Source organism: Muscardinus avellanarius, assembly GCF_963383645.1.
Source record: "Muscardinus avellanarius genome assembly, chromosome: 10".
Taxonomy (NCBI): Eukaryota; Metazoa; Chordata; class Mammalia; order Rodentia; family Gliridae; genus Muscardinus; species Muscardinus avellanarius.
In genome coordinates this window covers 78,807,863-78,828,875 of record NC_137796.1, presented here as the reverse complement: position 1 = coordinate 78,828,875, position 21,013 = coordinate 78,807,863, and the positions used below count along the sequence as shown (strand labels likewise).

At 49.5% G+C, this 21,013-nt stretch overlaps 1 protein-coding gene across 1 annotated transcript; it reads right to left on the bottom strand.

Moving 5' to 3' along the window:
* Positions 1-13,180: 13,180 nt before the first annotated feature.
* NYAP1 (neuronal tyrosine phosphorylated phosphoinositide-3-kinase adaptor 1) lies at positions 13,181-20,067 on the bottom strand (the record flags this gene model as incomplete). The annotated part of the gene is made up of 6 exons (XM_080702988.1): positions 13,181-13,438; positions 14,681-14,790; positions 15,029-15,238; positions 16,095-17,609; positions 18,290-18,645; positions 20,000-20,067. 6 exons carry the CDS (start codon positions 20,065-20,067, stop codon positions 13,181-13,183), a joined length of 2,517 nt encoding a protein of 838 aa, XP_080559114.1.
* Between the last annotated feature and the right edge of the window lie 946 nt (positions 20,068-21,013).

Below are 21,013 nucleotides of genomic sequence, written 5' to 3'. Positions count from 1 at the left end.
GCACTTGGGAGGCAGAGACAGGAGGATCGCGCAGGTTCGAAGCCAGCTGCGTGCTGGCTTAGGAGACCCTGTTTCCAAATAAAAATGTAAAAATAGGTCTGGGAGTGTAGCCCGGAGGTAGAAGGGCTTCCAGGAACCCCAGTACCACCAATAAATAAATAAATAAATAAATAAATAAATAAATATAAAAATTTGAGTCGGGGGTGGTGGCGCACCCTTGTAATCCCAGCACTGGAAGGCTGAGACTAAAGGATTGCAGTTCGTGGACAGCCTTAGTTACTTAGTGAGGACCTCTGCAACTCAGTGAGACCCTGTTTCAAAATAAAGAATAAAAAATAGGGCAGGGGGTGTAGCTCGGAGATCAAATGCCCCTGGGTTCCATCCTCAGACCTGCAAAATAAATAAATAAATAAATAAATAAATAAATAAATAAAATAAAAATAGAAGCCAGGCATGGTGGCACATGCTTGTAATCCCAGCATTTGGGAGTGAGATGAGGATCCTGATTTGAAGACAGCCTCAGCTACTACTTAGTGAGGCTCTTTGCAACTCAAGTGAGACCTTGTTTCAAAATAAAGAATAAAGGGCACCCGGCGCTGTGGCTCACGCTTGTAATCCCTGCGCCTGGGAGGCTGAGACAGAAGGATCATACAGGTTCGAAGCCAGCCTCAGCTACTTAGTGAGGCTCTCAGCAACTTAGTGAGACCCTGTTTCAAAATAAAATATAAAATAGGTCTGGGAGTATAGCTCAGAGGTAGAAAGCCTCTGGGTTTCACCTCCAGTACCACCACCAAAAAAAATAAAAAATAAAAATAAATAAAGGGTCGGGCGTGGTGGCGCACACTTGTAATCCCAGCACTTGGGAGGCTGAGACAGGAGGATCACACAGGTTTGACGCCAGCCTCAGTTACTTAGTGAGGCTCTCAGCAACTTAGTGAGACCTGTTTCCAAATAAAATACAAAATTAGCTCTGGGAGCCTAGCCCCAAGGTAGAAAAGCCCCTGGGTTCCACCCCCAGTACCACACACACAAAAAAAAGAATAAAAAAAAAAATGGGGCTGGGGTGTAGCTCAGAGTGGAATGCTCCTGGGTTCCATCCTTGCTTAGTGAGCAGACGACCTCACTAAGTAGCTGAGGCTGTTCACAAACTGCAATTCTCCTGTCTCAGCCTCCCAAGTACTGGGTTACAGGCATGTGCCACCACGCCCGTTTTCAGCCTCTTTTAATCTACAGTGTCTCCACCTCTCTCAATTTCCATCTCCATCTCTAGCAATGTGTGTGTGTGTGTGTGTGTGTGTGTGTGTGTGTATGTGTGCGTGTGTGCGTGTGTGTGTGTGTGTATGTGTGCGTGTGCGTGTGTGTGGGGTGGGTACATGTGCCACCACATCCGACTCTGGTGATAGGTTTACTGAGGAATCCCAGATGTTTTCAATCCCAGATGTTTTCCCTTAGAGTTTCCCAGAAGCTCTGTTTTTCTCACTGCCTCCTTTAACATATTCCCCTTCCCCTCAGGATATCCCGACACTGGCTTTTGCATCTGGAGGTCTTACCATATTCTCAGGTACCATTCTGGGGGACAGGATCACTTCATAGATGTTGGTGTGCCCTTCCATCAAGAGGCATATAATTAGAGCTGGGCGTCATGGTGTGAACCTATAATCTCAGTACTTGGGAGGCTGAAATAGGAGGACTGCAGGTGTGAGATCAGCCTCAGAAAGTAGTGAGACTCTCAGCCACCTATTCAGACCCTGTTTCAAAACAAACAAACAAACAAACAAACAAACAAACAAAAATTGAGCCGGGGGTGTAGCTTGGAGGTAGAATGCCCCTGAGGTCAATCTCCAGGATACCCCCCCCCCAAAAAAAGGGGCATAGAATGTTTTATCGCCTCTTGCGATGGGATATGTGAAGCTAGCTGTTGTTGAAACTCAATACTTCGTTCCGTGCTGTCATGGTGATATTTCAATTAAAAAATGGTGATAATTCAGATTCTAAATTTCAATTCTTTCTTCACTTATTTGTAGATCTGTTTCCAGAAAGAGAAGATTGCTCTCCTCTATGATCTAATAAAGATAGTGCTTGAGTATCTTCTCTTGCTTACCATTTTTCAAATAATGAATTGATTCCCTAGCATCCCCCAAAGGATTGTTTTTAATCACATGAACTTGTGATTTTCAATCTATTTGTCTTTTAATTCATTGCAGCTATTAACCTTCTTGATGCTTGAATTATCTCCTGTTTTGGCCACTGGGAGCCTCTTTAAGTTTGCTCCTGAGTCTCTGACATGGTACTAGTAATCTTTGATGGAAATTGCTTTTCAGAGCTGAAATATCCTCTCAGTAGGCAAAACTGGCCATAAAAGTTGAAGTGAAATATTATTTCTGAGGTCTTTCTTCTTTCTCCCCTTTGGTTCTGATGCTTGACTCCCAGGGGCAGGTCTTCTCCACCGGCTCCTGTCTCCTTGACTTGACTGTCCCAGGGCCCTCCAACCTCCGACTGTGCCTGCCTTAGAGCCCCCTACTCTGCTTTAGTTTCAAAAGGCAGAAAGCCAGCATTAGAAGTACCTTCATAGCCAGGCGTGGTGGCACATATTTGTAATCCCAGTACTTGGGAGGTTGAGACAGGAGGATTACAGGTTTGCAGCCAGGCTCAGCAACTTAGCGAAGCTTTCAGCAACTTATTAAGACCCTGTTTCAAATAAAAAAATAAAAATAGGGCTAGAGTGTAGCTCAGGGGTAGAATGCCCCTGTGTTCAATCCCCAGTAACACACACACACACACACACACACACACACACACACACACACACACTCACACATCCCTTCATGACCCTAGAAGGGGACAGGTAGTCCCAGGGCAGAACCAGGTACCTTGTGCCAGGTATCAGGCAGGCAGGGTCGAGCCCACATCAGAGGTGGAATGTCTCTTACCTTCCACCTGGGATGTTTTATCATTTCAGCACATCCTAAATTCTTTGTTTAGTTGTGCTGGGGATCAAACCCAGGAGCTTTCTATCTCCAAACTATATTCCTAACCTCTCCAATTTATTTGTTTGTTTGTTTGTTTTGTGGTACTGGGGCTGGAACCCAGGGACATTGTACCTCTGAGCTACACCCCCAGTCCTATTTTAGTCTTTTTATTTTTTTGAAACAGGATCTCACTGAGTTGCAAAAGGGTCTCACTAAGTAGCTGAGGCTGTCCGTGAACTGCCATCCTCTGGTCTCCGCCTCCCGAATGCTGGGATTGCAAACATGCACCACCGTGCCCGGATTTTTCTTTTAGTTTTGAAACCTGATCTTGTTAAGTTGCTGAAGGTCTGGCTAAATTGCTGAAGCTGGCCTAAAACCTTCAATCCTCCTGTCCCAGCCTCCCAGGTACTGGAATTAGAGATGTGGGCTAGCTCACCTAGCACATGAATTCTTCAAAAGGCTGTGCAGCTGTGGCGCTCAGCAGCCCCAAGCACCTGCCTTTGGACTTGGCCCTTCTTCCTTTTCTTTCCTGCCTTCCTGGCCTTTAGTTCTACCTCTGCTAAAGTTCTAGTCTCTTTCCCATCTCTGTCTCTCTTCAGCCTCAAAGAAGGCATTATGCTATCTTACTTAATGTCCTGAACAATCCTCTAATTATCCCTATTTTATAGATAAGAAAACAGATCTGTGGCTCTAAGTGCCAATCTGGGATTTGAACTCAAACATGGAGGCTCCGCATCTGCTTTAGGACAGTGAGCATAATCACCTGTTCCTGGTCTTCATTCTCCTTAACAATCAACTACTTATTTTTCTTTAAAAATATACATTTTTAATAATTTCATAATTAAGATATACACATAAAAATTCAAGTGATATGTTACTTTATTTGTGGTACTGGGGGTAGAATCCAGGGGCTTTCCTCCCAGACATATTTTTTTATACTTTATTTGGAAACAGGGTCTCACTAAGTTGCTGAGAGCCTCATTCAGTAGCTGAGGCTGGCTTTGAACCTGTGTGATCCTCCTCTCTCAGCCTCCCAAGCGCAGAGATTATAAGCATGGGCTACCATGCTTTTAAAAAAAGTCCCAGCTGGCCAGGCGTGGTGGTGCACACTTGTAATCCCTGCACTTGGGAGACGGAGACAGGAGGATCGTGCAGGTTCCAAGCCAGCCTTGGTGGCTTCAGAGACCCTGTTTCCAAATAAAAAATATAAAAATAGGTCTGGGAGTGTAGCCCAGAGGTAGAAGGGTTTCTAGGAACTCCAGGACCACCAAAAAAAAAAAAAAAAAAAAAAAGTCCCAGTTGGCCGAGCATGGTGGCACACCACTTGTAATCCTAGTGCTTGAGAGGCTGAGACGGGAAGGATCACAGGTTCATGGCCAGTCCTCAGCAATTTGTGAGACCCTCTGCAACTAAGAAAAGACCCTGTTTCAAAATAAAAAATAAGGGCTGGGATGTAGCTCAGTGGCAAAAGCCCTTGCCTAGCAGGTACATTGCCCTGGGTTCGATCCCTAGTCCAGAAAGACCCTTACCCCCCAAAAAAGAACAAAATAAAGAATAAAATAGGTCTGAAGGTATATCTTGGAGGTAGAATGGCTCTAGGTTCCATCCCAGTATCCCCTCCAAACACACACACACACACACACACACACACACACACACACACCCCTAAGCATGGGACATACACATACATACAAATAAGTACTGCAAGTTGATTTTTTGGTACTGGGGATTGAACCATTGAACCTAGGGCATTCTTCCCCCTAGATACAACCTGCCAATCCTATTTTATTTTTAATTTGAAACAGGGTCTCGCTAGCCTGGCAAAAAAATAAATAAAAAGCAAGTCCCCTTTCCTCTCAGACTTCAAATAATAACCACCAACTTTTAGACATGTTTCCTTCTGGATATTTTTCAACATAAAGATCATATATAATATATATACATCTATATAGAGAGATGTATATGCATGTATGTGTGTATGTATATAAAATAAAATTTTAAATTAAAAAAAATTCTTTTGGTATTGGGGGGATTGAAACCAGGGGCATTCTGCCCCTGAGTTACACCCTCAGCCTTATTTCACTTTGTATATAAAATAAAATTTAAGCCGGGCATGGTGGCGCACGCTTGTAATCCCCGCGCTTGGGAGGCAGAGACAGGAGGATCGCGCAGGTTCAAAGCCAGCCGCGCGCGCTGGCTTAGGAGACCCTGTTTCCAAAATGAAAATATAAAAATAGGTCTGGGAGTGTAGCCCGGAGGTAGAAGGGCTTCCAGGAACCCCAGTACCAGCAAAATAAATAAATAAATAAATAAATAAATAAATAAAATAAAATTTAAAATTTTTTAATTAATTTTTTTTTTTTTGTATTGGAGATTGAATCCAGGGGCTATCTGTCCCTGAGCTACATTCTCAGCCTTATTTTACTTTTTTTTTTTCTTTTTTTCTTTTGTGGTACTGGTGGTGGACCCCAGGGGCTTTTCTACCTCCAGGCTATACTCCCAGACCTTTTTTGTACTTTAGTTGATGAGGGCCTCACTCACTAAGTAAAGGAGGTTGGCTTTGAACCTGTGCAATTCTCCTGGCTCAGCCTCCCAAGTGCTGGGATTACAAGTGTGTGCCACACATCTGGCCTTGTTTTACTTTTTTTTTTTTTTTTTGCGGTACTGGTGATAGAATCCAGGGGCATTCTACCTCCAAGCTACACCCCCAGCCCTATTTTTTTATTCTTTATTTGAAACTGGGTCTCACTGAGTTGTAAAGGGCCTCACTAAGTAGCTGAGGCTGTCTGCGAGCCGTGATCCTCCTGTCTCAGCCTCCCGAATGCTGGGATTAGAAGCGTGCACCACCATACCCGGCTACATGTTTACTTCTGATATCTGTTTCTTGATGAATTGTCTTCTTTGTTCACATTTGTCTTGTTGCTTTTCTTTTTTTCTTATTGACTCATAAATTTTTCTTATACGTTGTGTTAATCTTTTTCAGTTTGGTGGTGGTAGGTTGACTTTGCCATACAGAAATTTTCCTTCCTTTCTTCTGGTGTTGGGGATCGAACTCAGGGCCTTGCCTGTGCTAAACATGTACCCTACCACTGAGTTACACCCCAGTCCCTAGAGGTGTTAGTTGTTAAGATGATCAAACTTAAGCTTTTTGGTTTGTTTCTGGTCTTCCTGTCTTTTGTTTTGTTTTGTGGTACCAGGGATTGAATCCAGGGGCCTTCTACTCTGAGCTATATTCACAAGACCTATTTTATTTTATTTATATATTTATTTTATTTTATTTTTTATATTTTGCTGTACTGGGGATTGAACCCAGGAGCCTTCTACTCTCAAGCTAAACACCCAGCCACCCCCCCTTTTTTTTAATGCAGTACTGGGAATGGAACCCAGGAACAATCTAACTCTGAGCTATACCCCAAGCCCAATTTTTATTCTTTATTTTGAAACAGGGTCTCACGAAGTAGCTGAGGCTGGCCGTGAACCTGGATCCTCCTGTCTCAGCCTCCCAAGTACTGGGATTTCAGGCGTGCACCACCACACCTGGCTTCCCAGCTCTACTTCATTCTTTTTCTTTCTTTCTTTCTTTCTTTTTTTCTTTTTTCTTTCTTTTTTTTTTTTTTTTTGTGGCACTGGGATGGAACCCAGGGGCATTCTACCTACAAGCTACACCCCCAGCCCTATTTTTTATTCTTTATTTTTAAACAGGGTCTCACTGAGCTGCAAAGGGCCTCACTAAATAGCTGAGGCTGTCCTCAAACCGTGATCCTTCCATCTCAGCCTCCTAAAAGCTGGGATTACAAGTGTGCGCCACCATGCCCCGCTTCCTGTCTTTATTCTTTGTTTTAAAACAGCCTCACTAAGTAACTGAGGCCGGCCACAAACCTGCAGTCCTCCTGTCTCACCCTCCCAAGTATTGGGATTAGCGAGCGTGCGCCACCACACCTGGCTTTACCTTTAAATCTTTTAGCAAGCCGGGCGTGGTGGCGCACGCTTGTAATCCCCGCGCTTGGGAGGCTGAGACCGGAGGACCGCACGGGTTCGAAGCCAGCCTCCGCTACTTAGTGAGGCTCTCAGCAACTTAGTGAGACCCCGTTTCCAAATAAAATATAAAAAAGGTCTGGGAGTATAGCCCGGAGGTAGAAAGCCTCTGGGTTCCACCCCCAATACCACCAAGAAAAAAAATCTTTTAGCATAATAAATAAAATAGAGATCCAGTCTTCAACAGCCTCCTCCCAAAAACTTGTTAATTGCTCAAGAAACAATTATTGACTAATCTTTTCCCAACTGATTACAATACTACCTTTATCATATAAGTGCTAATTCCCATGTGCATTTGGGGCTATTTCTGGACTCTTTATTTATTTATTCTGATGAATTATGTAAGTCTTGTGCTCGGACCAGCATGCTCTGATTTTATGTTTTAGTATTTGGTAGGGCAGGTCGCCCGTTACTCTTCTGTTTCAGAATGTTCTGCTTTTTCTCAACGTTCTGGATGAACTTTCAAATTATTTTACCAAGTATCCTAAATAATTCTGTTGGGACTTAGAGACTGCATTGAATTTATGGGGGAGGCTGACATCTTTTACATCAAGTCCTAATCTTATCTAAGAAGTTATTACTTCTTGCTTATTCTGCTCTTCCTTTTTATTTATTTTTGCAGTACCGGGGATTGAACCCAGGGGCATTCTACCTTGGAGCCACATCCCCAGTCCTATTTCTTATTCTTTATTTTGAAACAGGGTCTCACTGAGTTACTAGGGCCTAAGCGGCTGAGGCTGTCTGCCACCTGTCTCAGCCTCCCAAGTACTGGGATTACAGGTGTGTGCCGCCATGCCTAGCAGTCTTCTTTTAAGTGACTCAAAGGATTTTAGTTTTGATTGATCTAATATAGATCCTATACATTACATTTCTTGTTGAGGTTACTCCTAGACATTTTATGACTACTTTTGCTCTTCTAGATGGGGTGCTTCCTTCCATTAATTTTCTAATCACCTATTAAAAAGCAACTTTTTTACATTTCCTTCCTCTTATGTCTAGCCCTCCCTTCCCTTACAGAGCTCACCTCTTTTAGTCCTGAGTACCATTTCTATGTTGATGCTCCTAACGTCCACATCCTGATAGTATGTGAAATACTATCATCAATTTACTTTTTTTTTTTTTTTTTGGTGGGTTTGGGGATGAAACCCAGAAGCATTTGACCTCCGAACTACACCCCTGCATAATTTTTATTTTTTATTTTTTATTTTTTTGCGGGTCTGGGGATGGAACCCAGGGGCAGTCTACTTCTGAGCTACACCCACTGCCCTTTTTTATTCTTTATTTTTAAACAGGGTCTCACTTGAGTTGCAGAGGGCCTCACTAAGTAGCTGAGACTGTTCGCGAACTGTGATCCTTCGGTCTCAGCCTCCCGAATGTTGGGATTACAAGCGTGCGCCACCATGCCCGGTTTAGGCTATTCTTTTCATTTTTTCTTTCTTTCTTTCTTTTTCTTTTTCTTGTTTTTTCTTTTTTCTTTCTTTCTTTTCTTCTTCTTCTTCTTTTTTTTTTTTTTTTTGGTGGTACTGGGGTTCCTGAAAGCCCTTCTACTGCCGAGCTACACTCCCAGACCTATTTTTATGCTTTTTTATTTGGAAACAGGGTCTCTTAAGCCAGCAGGGCTGGCTTTGAACCTCCACGATCCTCCTGTCTCTGCCTCCCAAGGGCGGGGATTACAAGCATGCGCCACCACGCCCGGCTTAATTTTTTATTCTTTATTTTGAAACAGGGCCTCACTAAGTAGCTGAGGCTGTCGGTGAACGGAGATCCTCTGGTCTCAGCCTCTGGAATGCTGGGATTACACGCGTGCGCTACCACGTCCGGCATCAACTTACTTCTTAGTGTTTCCTAAATTTAAAAAATCCACATACCATCATCATCATTTTTCATGTTCCAATAATGCCTGCATCATTATAGATTGCTTAATTTCTCTCTCCTTTCTTTCTTTCTTTCTTTCTTTCTTTCTTTCTTTCTTTCTTTCTTTCTTTCTTTCTTTCTTTCTCTATCAGGGTCATTCCTCCTCAGAGCTACACCCCAGCCGTTTTTACATTTTATTTTGAACCAGGTTGCTAAGAGTCTCACTAAGTGGCCTCAAACCTGTGACTCTCCTCCATTCTCCCAATTTCTAGGGAAATAGTCATGTGCCACTGTCCCTAGCTTTTATTTTTCTTTAAACAACTTCATTGAGCCGGGCATGGTGGCACATGCTCGCAATCCCAGGATTTGGGAGGCTGAGACTAGAGGATCGCAGTTCGAGGACAGCCTCAGCTACTTAGGCCCTCCGCAACTTGGTGAGACCCTGTTTCAAAATAAAGAATTAAAAAATAGGGCAGGGGACATAGCTCGGAGGTCGAATGTTCCCTGGGTTCCATCCCCAGACCCGAAAAAAAAAAAAAAAAAAAAAAAAAAAAAAAAAAAAAAAAAAAAAAAACCCAAAAAACAAAACTTCATTAAAACTAAATTTGAAGCCGGGCATGGTGGCACATGCTTGTAACCCCTGGACTTGGGAGGCAAAGACAGGAGGATCACGTGTTAACCACTAGCCTCCACAACTTAGTGAGACTCTGTTGCAAAATAAAGGAAAAAAATAGGACTGGGGTTATAGCTCAGAGGCAGATTGCTCCTTGGTTCCATCTTCTTTGTTTTGGTACCACAAAACAAAACAACTAAAATTGAGCTGGCCATAGTGGTATATGACTGCAGTCTCAGCTACTCTGGAGGCTGAGATGGGAGTATTGCTTAAACCCAGGAAATTTGAGACTACCTTAGACAACAAAGCCACTCCCTTTTTTTTTTTTTTTTTTTTGGTGTGGTACTGGGGATGAAACCCAGGGTCATTCTACTTCCAAACTATACCCACAGCCCTATTTTGTATTCTTTATTTTGAAACAGGGTCTCACTAAGTTCCAGAAGGCCTTACTAAGTAGCTGAGGCTGTCAGAGAAGCAAATGTAAACAGGTGCAGCACATTGGGAAATATAAGAAGCCAGCTCTAGTCTTTTAATATATTATTCTGAAAAGAAAGAAATTAAAAAAAAAAAAGTTCCTGACAGATCCTCCTGTCTCAGCCTCCCAAGTACTGGGATTATAAGGGTGCGCCACCATGTCTGGCTGCCAGGCTCCTTTTTTAAAAAAAAAGTTAATAATAAATATATAAATAAATTTAGCCTGAGCTTGTACGATCACATCCATGAAATAAGAAGGAGCCTGATGTGCTGGCTATAATTTTTCTAATATAAATAAAAATACAAAACTATTGAAGTTTCCAAAAATGTTCTTTATAACACTTAAGAATATGTCCTGTATCATTCATATTTTGGAAACTCTATTTTAGAGCATAACAATTCTTCCAACCTGAATATTATTCATCATTATTTCATATTCAGTATCTGTCTCTCTTTCTTTCTTCTTTCTTTTTGTGTGGTACTGGGGATTGAATGCAGAGGCAATCTACCTCAGAGCTACATCTCCAGCCCTTATTATTTTGTTTTGAAACAGGGTCTACTAGGTTGCCGAGACTCTCCCCGCATTGCCGAGGCTGTCCTTGAACCTGTGATCCTGTTTCAGTCTCTCAAGTACTGCTGTTACAGGCCTGTGCCACCACGCCCAGCCAATGTTCATCCAAAGTCTTTTTTTTTTTTTTTTTTTTTCAGTACTAGGGGTTAAACTCAGGGACATTCTCTCTCTGAGCTATACTCCCAGCCCTATTTTTTTTTTTTTTCTTTATTTAGAAGCAGGGGCTCACTAAGTAGCTGAGGCTAGCGGTAAACCTGCGATCTTCCTGTCTCAGCCTCTCAAGTACTGGGATTACAAGTGTGTACCACCATGGCCCTCCTGAAAGTTTTTCTTTTCTTTTTTTGTACTGGGGATGAAACCAGGGGTATTCTACCTCCAAGCTACACCTCCAGCCCTACCTATTTTTTTATTCTTTATTTTGAAACAGGGTCTCACTGAGTTGCAAAGGGACTATGTAGCTGAAGCTGGCTGCGAGCCTGCGATCCTATCAGCCTCCCAAATGCTGGCATTACAAGTGTGCACCTCCATGCCCCACCCAAAGTCATTTTGTGTGACCCAAAGTCATTTTGTGTGTGTGTGTGTGTGTGTGTGTGTGTGTGTGTGTGTGTGTGTGAGAGAGAGAGAGAGAGAGAGAGAGAGACAGACAGACACTGGGGATGGAACCCAGGGGCTTTCTACCTCTGGTCTACACTCCCAGACCTATTTTATATTTTATTTGGAAACAGGGTCTCACTAAATTGCTGAGAGCCTCACTCAGTAGCCGAGGCTGACTTCGAACCTAGGCGATCCTCCTGTGTCAGCCTCCTAAGTACTGGGATTACAATCGTGCATCACCATGCCTGGCTCCAAAGTCATTCTTTTTTTTTTTTTTTTTTTTTTTTTTTTTCTCGTTCTGGGGATGGAACCCAGGGGTTTTGGACCTCTAAGCCACACCCCCTGCCCTATTTTTTTTATTCTTTATTTTGAGACAGGGTATCACTAAGTTGCAGAGGGCTTCGCTAAGTCGCTGAGGCTGTCCGCAAACGGAATCCTCTGGTCTCAAACGGAATCCCGAATGCTGGGATTACACATGTGCGCCACCACGCCCGGCTTCCAAAGTCATTCTTAAGCCTCATTTCTTGCTGCCATTTCCCTTACTGGGCTTTTCCTCTTCCCTGTGCCAAACCTGACCTGTCCTTTCTTTCTTCTTTTCTTCTGGTGTCAGAGAAGGAACCAAAGCCTTGCACATGCTAGGCAGGCACTCTACCACTGCACTCTAGCTTTTACCTGTCATTTATTTATTTATTTATTTATTTATTTGGTGGTACTGGGGTTCCTGGAAACCCTTCTACTTCTGGGCTACACTCCCAGACCCATTTTTATACTTTTCAAATTTGGAAACAGGGTCTCTTAAACCAGTGCAGCTGGCTTCGAACCTGCGTGATCCTCCTGTCTCTGTCCCAAGCACCGGGATTAAAAGCGAGCGCCACCACGCCCGTCCGGCTTACCTGTCCTTTTAGGCCCATTTTCCTGCGGTGCCTCCTAGGGTGACTGCAGCCCTCTCTTACTCATGAAGCACCCTCTATTGATGTCTAGGGGGTACCATTTCCCGAGTAGACTACAAGGTGTTGAGTGCAAACTTCATGTCTGAACATTCCTTCACTAGGAACACATTACCTGCTCAATAAATACTCTGTGATCCAGGGTGCGATGGCCCTCCCCAAGACTTACCTCCAGTGCCGTCTCTCCCTGGTTGCTTACCCATCCCAGGACAACCTTCAACTCCCACCCACCAACAAGATGGAGCCAGAAGCAAATGAAAACAGCGGAGCACACTGGGAAATATAAGAAGCCAGCTCTAGGATCATTAGTCTTTTAATATATTATTCTGAAAAGAAAGGAATTAAAAAAAAGTTCCTGACAGCTCTTTTTTTTTAAATTTAAATAAATACCCCACCCACCACCCACCCACTAAAATTTCCCTCCAGCCCCAATCATCCCGCCCATCCCTGGAGCTAGACCCTCACCCCCGGAACTAAGTAAGACGCCTGTTTGAGAGCAGGCCCCGCTCACTACCAAAGTCTGGCAAAAATTATAAATACTGTAAATAGTCTGCGGATCTCAGCTGGTCTGAGCCCCTCCCTCCTCTGTGCTCCCCAAGCAGACCCATCCCTCATTTTGGGGTGGGCATGGATGGCGCTGGCTTTGGGGAGCTTGCAAACTTGGCCTTATCCTCCGCTACTAGCTCGGGGGTAGGTTGCAAGGGCCCAGAATTGCCCTTCAGACTGAAATAAATAACAAAATAAATACCCCTCCCCCACTCCGGGCTCTCAATAAAAGAGCGACTCTCTTCCATTTCACCCTCCCCCTTCTTGCGCTGAACCCTTCCCTCCTTTCCCCTGTGGACCTCGGACCTCCACCTGGGCCTTCGCCCTCTCAGGAGGAGGGGTCTACCACGCTCGGGCCCCCAATAACGAGCAAATCCTCTAAATCCTTAGGGTGCTGTCGGCACCCTACGCTCCATCCGTGGGCCTGGTGGGCTCCCAGTCTCTGGGGGTCAGGGTGGAGGGCAGGGTTCTCCCTGGCGCTCTCACCTGGTCTTTCAGTATCTCTCAAGGCAAGGCTCCCAGGAGAGCCGGGCAGGCCCCGCCCCCTCCCCGTCCAGGTGCCCGGCTGCCCCGCCCCTCAGATGGCAGTGTCCCAGAGGACGGTGTGCTGCCGGCGGCAGGGCGGGGTGCCTGACTTGCGGGGCTCGGGCCCCCGCCGCCAGCTGGGGAGGATGGGCATGCTCTCCTGCTTGCAGAGGCCGCGGTCCGGGCGGTGGCGAGCCTTGATCTCCTTGCACACGCAGCGCTTGCGCTCGATCACCTCCAGCAGCTTGCCGTCGCGCTCGCGGGCGGGCTGGGGCGGCAGGGGCAGCGGCAGCGGCAGCGCGGGGTGGGTCTGCGCCAGCAACCCGGGAAGGAGGGAGGAAGAGAGGGGTGGTGTCAGGACCTAAGGGCGAGGCCAATGTCCTCCCCAGAAGCTAGTCCTCCTGCCTCCCTGCCTCTGTCCTCTACACGGGGCTGTGAATGCAGTGGGGAGAGAGAACCGCCATGGCCCCTGGTGCAGGGCTGGGATCCCTTTTAAAAATTATCTTCCAAGCCGGGCGTGGTGGCTCACGTTTATAATCCCAGGATTCGAAAGGCGGACGGGAGGATCGCGGTTCTCAGACAGCCTCAGCTACTAGGCAAGGCCCTTCGCAACTCAGTGAGACCCTGTTTCAAAAATAAAAAAAAAGACTAAAAACTAGGGCTTGGGGTGCAGCTTGGAGGTAGAATGTCTTTGGGTTCCATCCCCAGTACCGAAAAAAAAAATTATATATATACATTCCAGAGCCTGGCACATTTGGGAGGCTGAGACAGGAGGATAGCAGTTCGCGGACAGCTAAGTAAGGCTCTTTGCAACTCAACGAGACCCTGTTTCAAAATAAAGAATAAAAAATAGGGCTGGGGGTGTAGCTTGGAGGTAGAATGCCGCTGGGTTTCATCCCCAGTATCCCCCCACACACACACACACACAATAGAAAATAGGGCTTGTGGGCGTAGATCGGAGGTAGAATGCCTCTGGGTTCAATCTCTAGTACCACACATGCACACTCACACACGCACACACACTTGCACACACGCACACAAAAATCTTCCCAGACAAGCATTTTTCTCAGGAACCCTCCAGGGGTCCTTTTTCTAGTAAAAGTGCACAGTGGGCTAGTGGTGACCCCAACTGATCTCCAAACAGGGCCCTGCCTCAGTGTGTGTGTGTGTGTGTGTGTGTGTGTGTGTGTGTGTGTGTGTGTGTTTCTACTGAGGATTGAACCCAGGAGCATTCTACCTCTGAATTACACCCCCAGTCCCTTTTTATGTTTTTATTTTGAAACAGAGCCTTGCTAAATTGTTGAGGCTGGCCTCGAGCTTATGATGCTTTCATCTCAGCCTCTCAAATACTGGATTACAGGTATGTGTTGCTGTGCCCGGCTCCACTGCCATCTGAAGGAGCCCCAGCCCTGAAACCTCCTCCTCCCATCAGTTTGTGCTGGTCACTGTGGCTCAGGGCCCAGCTTGCCTGATCTCTTTCAAGTCTTTCTTTCCACACCCAAGCCTTCTTTTCTACCTGCTTTTCACAGATAAAAGAATAACCAAGCCTCACCTGGCTCAGAGCATCCCTGGGCTGGCTGCAGGGCCGGGGGGTGTGGAGCGCGGCCTGCCGGACTCCAGAGGTAGAGGCTGAGCGCCCCAGGCGGTAGCCTCCTGTGAAGTCTGAGACAGAAGAGCCAGGGTGAGGAGAGGGCCTCTTGTACCCCAAATCCCCAAAAAGACCATGGCCAGCCTGCCCCTGCTTCATCAGAGGAAGGAAGGGGATGGACGCATGGAGTTAGGATTTCGAGCTCTGGATATGAACCTGAACAGTTGGCAGGTCAGTATAGGACAGGCTGGATCCTGGGAGGTTCCCCCAGCCCACCCCATCTCTATAGGGAGTAGGTGAGCAGGGTGTCACCTCCATTGCGATGGCAGGCAGGGAAGGTCTGGCAGGGTACAGGCAGGGCTGTGCGGCTCCCTCCTCGATCGTGATGGATCCTGGCCAGCAGGCCCTCCGCTCCCTGGCTTCTCACAGGGATCCCGGATGCCATAGGGCCCCTGTCCTCACGCTCCACCTTGCCTGGACCCTCTGTACTGCCATTCCAGGCCCGGGCACCATCCTCGACCTCTGCTGGGATGACAAGGAGAGCTCAGTGCTGCATGCAGGAGGGGCCTTTCTGTGCCCCCAAACACACACAATTCAGCTTGGAAGGCCCCTTTGCAAAAGGTTGTAGGATGGGAGGGATCCTACATCACACTTCCCTAACACACACACTCACAGGAGGAACCCTGGACTGCCACTTTCCTTTCCATCAATGGTGCCATCTCCTGGGACTGACTAAAAATCAAATATAAATATTAGCTGCTTCTAAATCATTTTCCTGGCCAGAGGGGACTCCTCTAGCCTGGTTTTAGCTTCTGGGCCCCTCCAACTCCAGATATGGCCAGAATGACCATGTGGAGACCAAGGGAAAGTAATAGTCTCCATTCAGAGGAGAGCCCCAAATCCTGAACCCAGAGGGGGGGAGAAAAAAAGGGGGAAGGGCTGCATGTGAACTAAGCTCATCTCTGAGAGTAGGCCTGGCAGAGCATTGCGTTGCCAGGCAACGGTAGGGGCCTCCTTCTCCTCTCCCTCCTGTCTGGATAGGTTACCATGGCAATAGCTGGGAGGCAGCTGTGTTTAGCTCCTAGTGTGCGCACACTCACAAACACACACCCCTGCAGCCCAGGGAAGGGAGGGGCAGGGAATGGAGCAGGATGGGGCTCGATTCTACCCTCTCTTCATCCCAGATCTTCCTGTCCCTTCAGTGTAAACACCAGGACCCCAACCATTAAGTCTGCTACCCATTTCTATCCTTCTGTTCTTCCAGAAAACCTGGTCCAGGACAATGGGCTGTGGCTTCCAAAAAACCCCTTCGACATCTCCCCCAAACCATCACCAACACCCCCAGCCCCCTCAGTCCCACTTCCCACTCCTCACTCACTGTCCGGTTCCTTTGTCTTTCTTCCTCCATACAGGACCTTCCTCTGCAGCGCCCAGCCTGCCCCAAATGTTGTGGCGCCCATCTCTTCTTCGTCCTCCTCTGGTGTCCCTGCGCTGGCGATGACATGGGCGCAGGAGATGCTGGCAAAGGTACCCCCATCGGTCCCTTGTTCCTGCAGCTGGATCTTGACCATGGGGGATGGGGCCCCCACTCCACAGCCCTTATTCAGCACCCCCCCAGCCTTGAGGCTTTCATAGGCAGGGGGTCTCTTGAGCCCAGCTGCTGCAGCTGGGTAGGTCCAGAGAGGGGTCAGGGGGCCGGCAGTTGGGTCCGGAAGGCTGTGGGGCGAAGCCAGGCAGCCGCGGTGGTGGAGGACCCCGGCAGCAGCGCCCACGGCCCCACTGTGGGGGCTGGACTTCCCTGGCACAGGCGGCCTGGAGCTGGCACACAGCATCCCATGGAGAACCGAGATCTCCTTCTCCGTCTTTGGCTCCCCAACACCCAGGGGCGGACCAGCTGGCAGGACAGAGTGCGTGGTCACCTTGACTGCCGAGTACACCATGGTGTAAGACACGGCCTTGTCCTTGGGGGGGCCTGGAAGCGAGGCGGCCGGGGCAGGGGGCGTTGCTGGCACCCCTGCTGCCTTCGGGCAGATCATACTGTGGGAGTTGGGAAGCTCCCGCTCCCCCCGGGACTGGCCAGAGCCCTGGGGTGGCAACGGTGTAGAGTGGCTCCGGGCTCGGCCCGAGGGTCCCAGCAGCAGCAGGTTGGCAGCAGGAGGCGGCGGGGGAGGCGTCTCCCGCTCTCGTGCAGGCACTTGGGGAGCTGGGGTGGAACCTGCCGGCTCCTTGGAGTGGCAGAGGACCGGTAGCCTGGAGACCCCATCGCCTGGGGTTCGTGAAGCAGACTTGGCTTGGGGGAAGGCCAGGAGCGGAGGACGGTGCTGAAGGAGGTTGGGGAAGGGCGGGGGGATTTCGCAAGGAGTGGTCTTGGTGGGTGTCCCGTCCCTCCGGCTGGGGAGGGCTGAAGCTGGACGTCGGTGATGGGAGTGGGGCTGAGGGGCATGAGGCTGGTGTGGAGGGGAGGTTGCCGTCAAGGCAGGGGGCACGGTGGCTCGGCCTTCCCCGGCCTCTTCGGGCAGCGGGTACTTCATCTCCTCGTAGATGGCCTCGCTCTCTTCGGAGTCCGAGTCGGCACCAGCTGGAGGTGTTGGGCCTCCGCCCCCGAGAGGGGGACCTGCTAGGCCCCTTCCACTTCGTCCTCCTCCCCTGAAGACATCCCCCACCATCTCAATGTACACAGGTTCTTCTTCCTGGGCACCCATATCAGGGTCCCCAGCTACTCGGGACCCCCTACTGAGGCGCTGAAGGGGCAGATTCCCCCCTCGAGAAGAGGGGGCTGGGGTGCAGGACTCATCAAAGGAGACAGAGAGCTGGGTGTTAGGGCTTCGCCTGGGCTTCTGTGGAGGCACCTTCCGGCTAGACTCTCGGCCCTCTGGGGTTGGCTTCTGTGCGCCTGGGCAAAATGAGAAAGAGAAAAATAAATTGAGCTTTTATTATTTTATTTTACTTTTTTTTTTGTGGCACTGGGGGTTGAACACAGGGGCATTCTACTGCTAAGCTATACCCCAGCCCTTTTTATTTTCTATTTTGATACATGGTCTCACTAAGTTGCTGAGGCTAGCCTCAAACCTGCAGTCCTCCTGTTTCAGCCTCCCAAGTACTAGGATTATAGGCATATGCCCCCACGCCTGGCATAAACTGGGTTTTTAATGGGAAAGCAATTGGAAGGAAGCCTTTCTGACCTCTTGACCTATCTGCAAGGACAAATCCATCTCTTTTTTTCCCCCACACCCCTCAATGTACAGCCCTAGTAGGTTCCATTTCTACCAGGCAGCCCTTGATCTTTCCGATGCATTCCTCAGAATCCACAACTCCTACCCTAAATTATCTCCTACCCTTGAACCCTCTAATGTCACCACCTCTTTCTCCCCAAAACACAGACTTTCAGGTTGTCCCCTGCCCTTGAATAGTTCATCTTAGGTCCATTCAAAAGGACTCCCCCGTTCCTTTTGGGAATGGAACCTTCCACTTCCTTGGCTCTTCCCTGAATGAACCCTCCGGGAGGCCTCCCCTGGCCTGGAATGGATCCTCCCAGCTCCCAGCTTCCCCTGGGGATAGGTGGGGGTGTCTCACCTGCTTTCTTGCTGGGGGGTGTCTCTGCCCCTGATCCTGCCATGCTGAGCTTGGTGCTGGGGTGTCTCCGGGGCTTGGCTGGGGGTCTTCGGGTACTGCTGTCCTCTGTGAGACCCCCACTCCCTCCCCCAGGCCCGCCCCCCACAGTGTCCATGCTGCCCACCGAGTGGCAGGAGAGGGAGCGTGGGGCCATGGCACTGCGGCAGGGGTGGGGGGTGTGCTCCTGCGAGGCGGGCATCGTCATGAAGCCCATCCTGAGGGAGCGGCGCAGCGAGGCGATGTCCCGCACTCGGACCGCAGGCCCCGGGCCAGCCCCAGGCCCTGCAGGGCCTGCAGGGGCCACCTCTTTACTGGAGCTGGGGAAGAGAAATCCCAGGTGGAGGTCAGGCCTCAGGTCTGGACCTCCCCCTGCTCTACACCCAGAGGTACTGGCAACCCTGTGGCCTCCAGGGGAAGAGGAAAGAAGCCTGAGGGCAGGATGGGAACATCTGAAGGTTCAAGGCAGAGGCTTCAGGTAGAATGCCAAGGCTTAAGAACAGCCTGGCAATGGGGAGGGATGGTGAGAGAAGGGTGAATGTGTGTGCAGGGGAGTGTCCCCAGGGCTGGTGGGGCCCAGCCTGGGCTTATCCAGCACACAGACTAGTGGAGAGAGGGAAACGGCAACCCAGGCAACAGCCCGCCTGACAGACAGACAGACACACACACCTGCCACCATAGCTCCTGGCCTCCTCTGACTCTCATGCTGGCCCACACCTGGCCTCTGGCCTCCCCTCATATCCAGCTACTGCAGCCTTCACCCCCCACCCAGATACACACGCCTCTTCTCCCAGATGTGGGGTGCGCTGCCCGCAGCGCCAGAGCAGCCTCCCGGGTTGCTCCTTTTTCCTCCCCTCCTCCCTCTCCCTCGGTGCTGTCCTCTCTCTGTCAGCCTCCTCGGCTCACCCCCATTCCCTTTCACCATCCTGGGCTCCTGGGCGAGTGGAGGGGGGCGGCTGGTGGGGAGGAGGGGAGGGCTGCTATGGGGTGGGCTCTCATTAAGAGCCCTGTCTACTAACCCTTCATTAGGGAGAGATCTCAGCAGTGATCGCTCTGATTAATCTAATTAACAACAAGAATTAAACTCCACAGTTGTGAGGAGGGAGAAGGGAGTGGGGAGGTGGCTCTGACTCAGGCTTCAAGAGGCTCTGTAGTCAATGGAAAGTGAGGAGGAGAAGGGATGGAGAGCAGGAGCCAGGCCTGGGGCCGCAGGGGGCAAGGACAGAGGGCCAGCAGGGATGTGGGGGTCCCTGGCCCTGGCTCTTCTGCAGGGCCTCGTCTGCATGCCCCCACCACACACACAAGCCTATTGCTTGGTCACTCAGCTTCCCGAGAACAGAAGACTGGGAGGGGACCACATGGATGTCTGAGATCCCTGAGATGACCCTGTCCCTGAACCCTAGGGGGCCGGTGGGGCCTGTCCTGCCAAGGTCAGGTGACAGGGAGCCAGCAGCTAGCTCCAAGATTACAGAAAAGAGAGGAGGACCACAGGCCTGAGGAGTCAGGAGTGGGAGGCCAGACCAGGGGTGGGAGCCAGGAGTAGGGCCAGATGTGGGGAGTTCCAGCCACTAAGTACCGAGCAAGGCATCTGAGATCAGAGATCTCAGTGGTGAGAAGGAGGGGCTGTGGCCCAGGAAGGGGGCAGGCACAGGGAGGCCTGGGACCCCGCCTTACCTTCTCTTGGCCTCTTCTTCCTTGTGCTGCCTCCACTCCAGCTTGGTTTTTCGGTAGAGGAGGTTCATGTCGTGGGGCAGGAGGTGGGGGATGGAGGTCCCTGCTCAGTGCCACCAGGCCCGGGGGGCGGCCCTCCCTGGGTCCCGGATCCACTTGGTAGGGGTGAGTGAGGTAGAGGAAAAGGAAGATGTGGGGGGTGGGTAAGGGGTCAGGAATGAATGAAAGAGAGAAAAAGGAGCAGAGACATGATTCAAGTTCTCAGAGTGGAAAACACAGACAAGCACAGAAAACCCAACACAACCTTTAGGACCCTCCCCAGACTGACAGACATATACATACAGGGAGCCACACACCCCGACAAAGGTGTTCAGAGCCATACGTACAGACTCTGGAGAGATCAGACTGACACAGATTCCCAACCTGTGTAAATACATCCTGACCCACCACACAGACAGGCCCCGCAAACATACAGCCACCCCACAACCACACAGGCACCCATTTAGACACACAACCAGCCAGCCACAGACCCATAACTACGACAGAGGACCAGACACAGAAGGGCAGAGGTAAACATAAACCTGGGAGTAGCAAACACACACAGACATAAACACCCACCGACACACCCACAGACACACAGACCTCCAGACACACACAAATCTGCTACGGAGCTGGACACACCTACAGACAAGAAGCCTATGCATACACTGCACACCACCACCCCGGAAGGGGGAGCGGGTCAGACTTGCCGCTGCTCTTGGGCCCTGAGGCTTGGGGGGGGGGACATGAGGGCAGGGTGGGGATGCTGAAGGAAAGATGGGGGCGCTGAGTTGGGCATCTAAACCCCACCCACCAATCTCCACTCCCCTGCGCTTCCCTTTCTAGTCCTTCTGGGCCTGGGCCTCTGTCCACCCCATTACAGTTTCCTGGCACCCCGGCAATGGTCTCCACCTCCCTCCCTCTGGTGGCCCAAATCACCTTCTTCCTCCTCCAGGATTTGGGAGAACCCCGGATTCC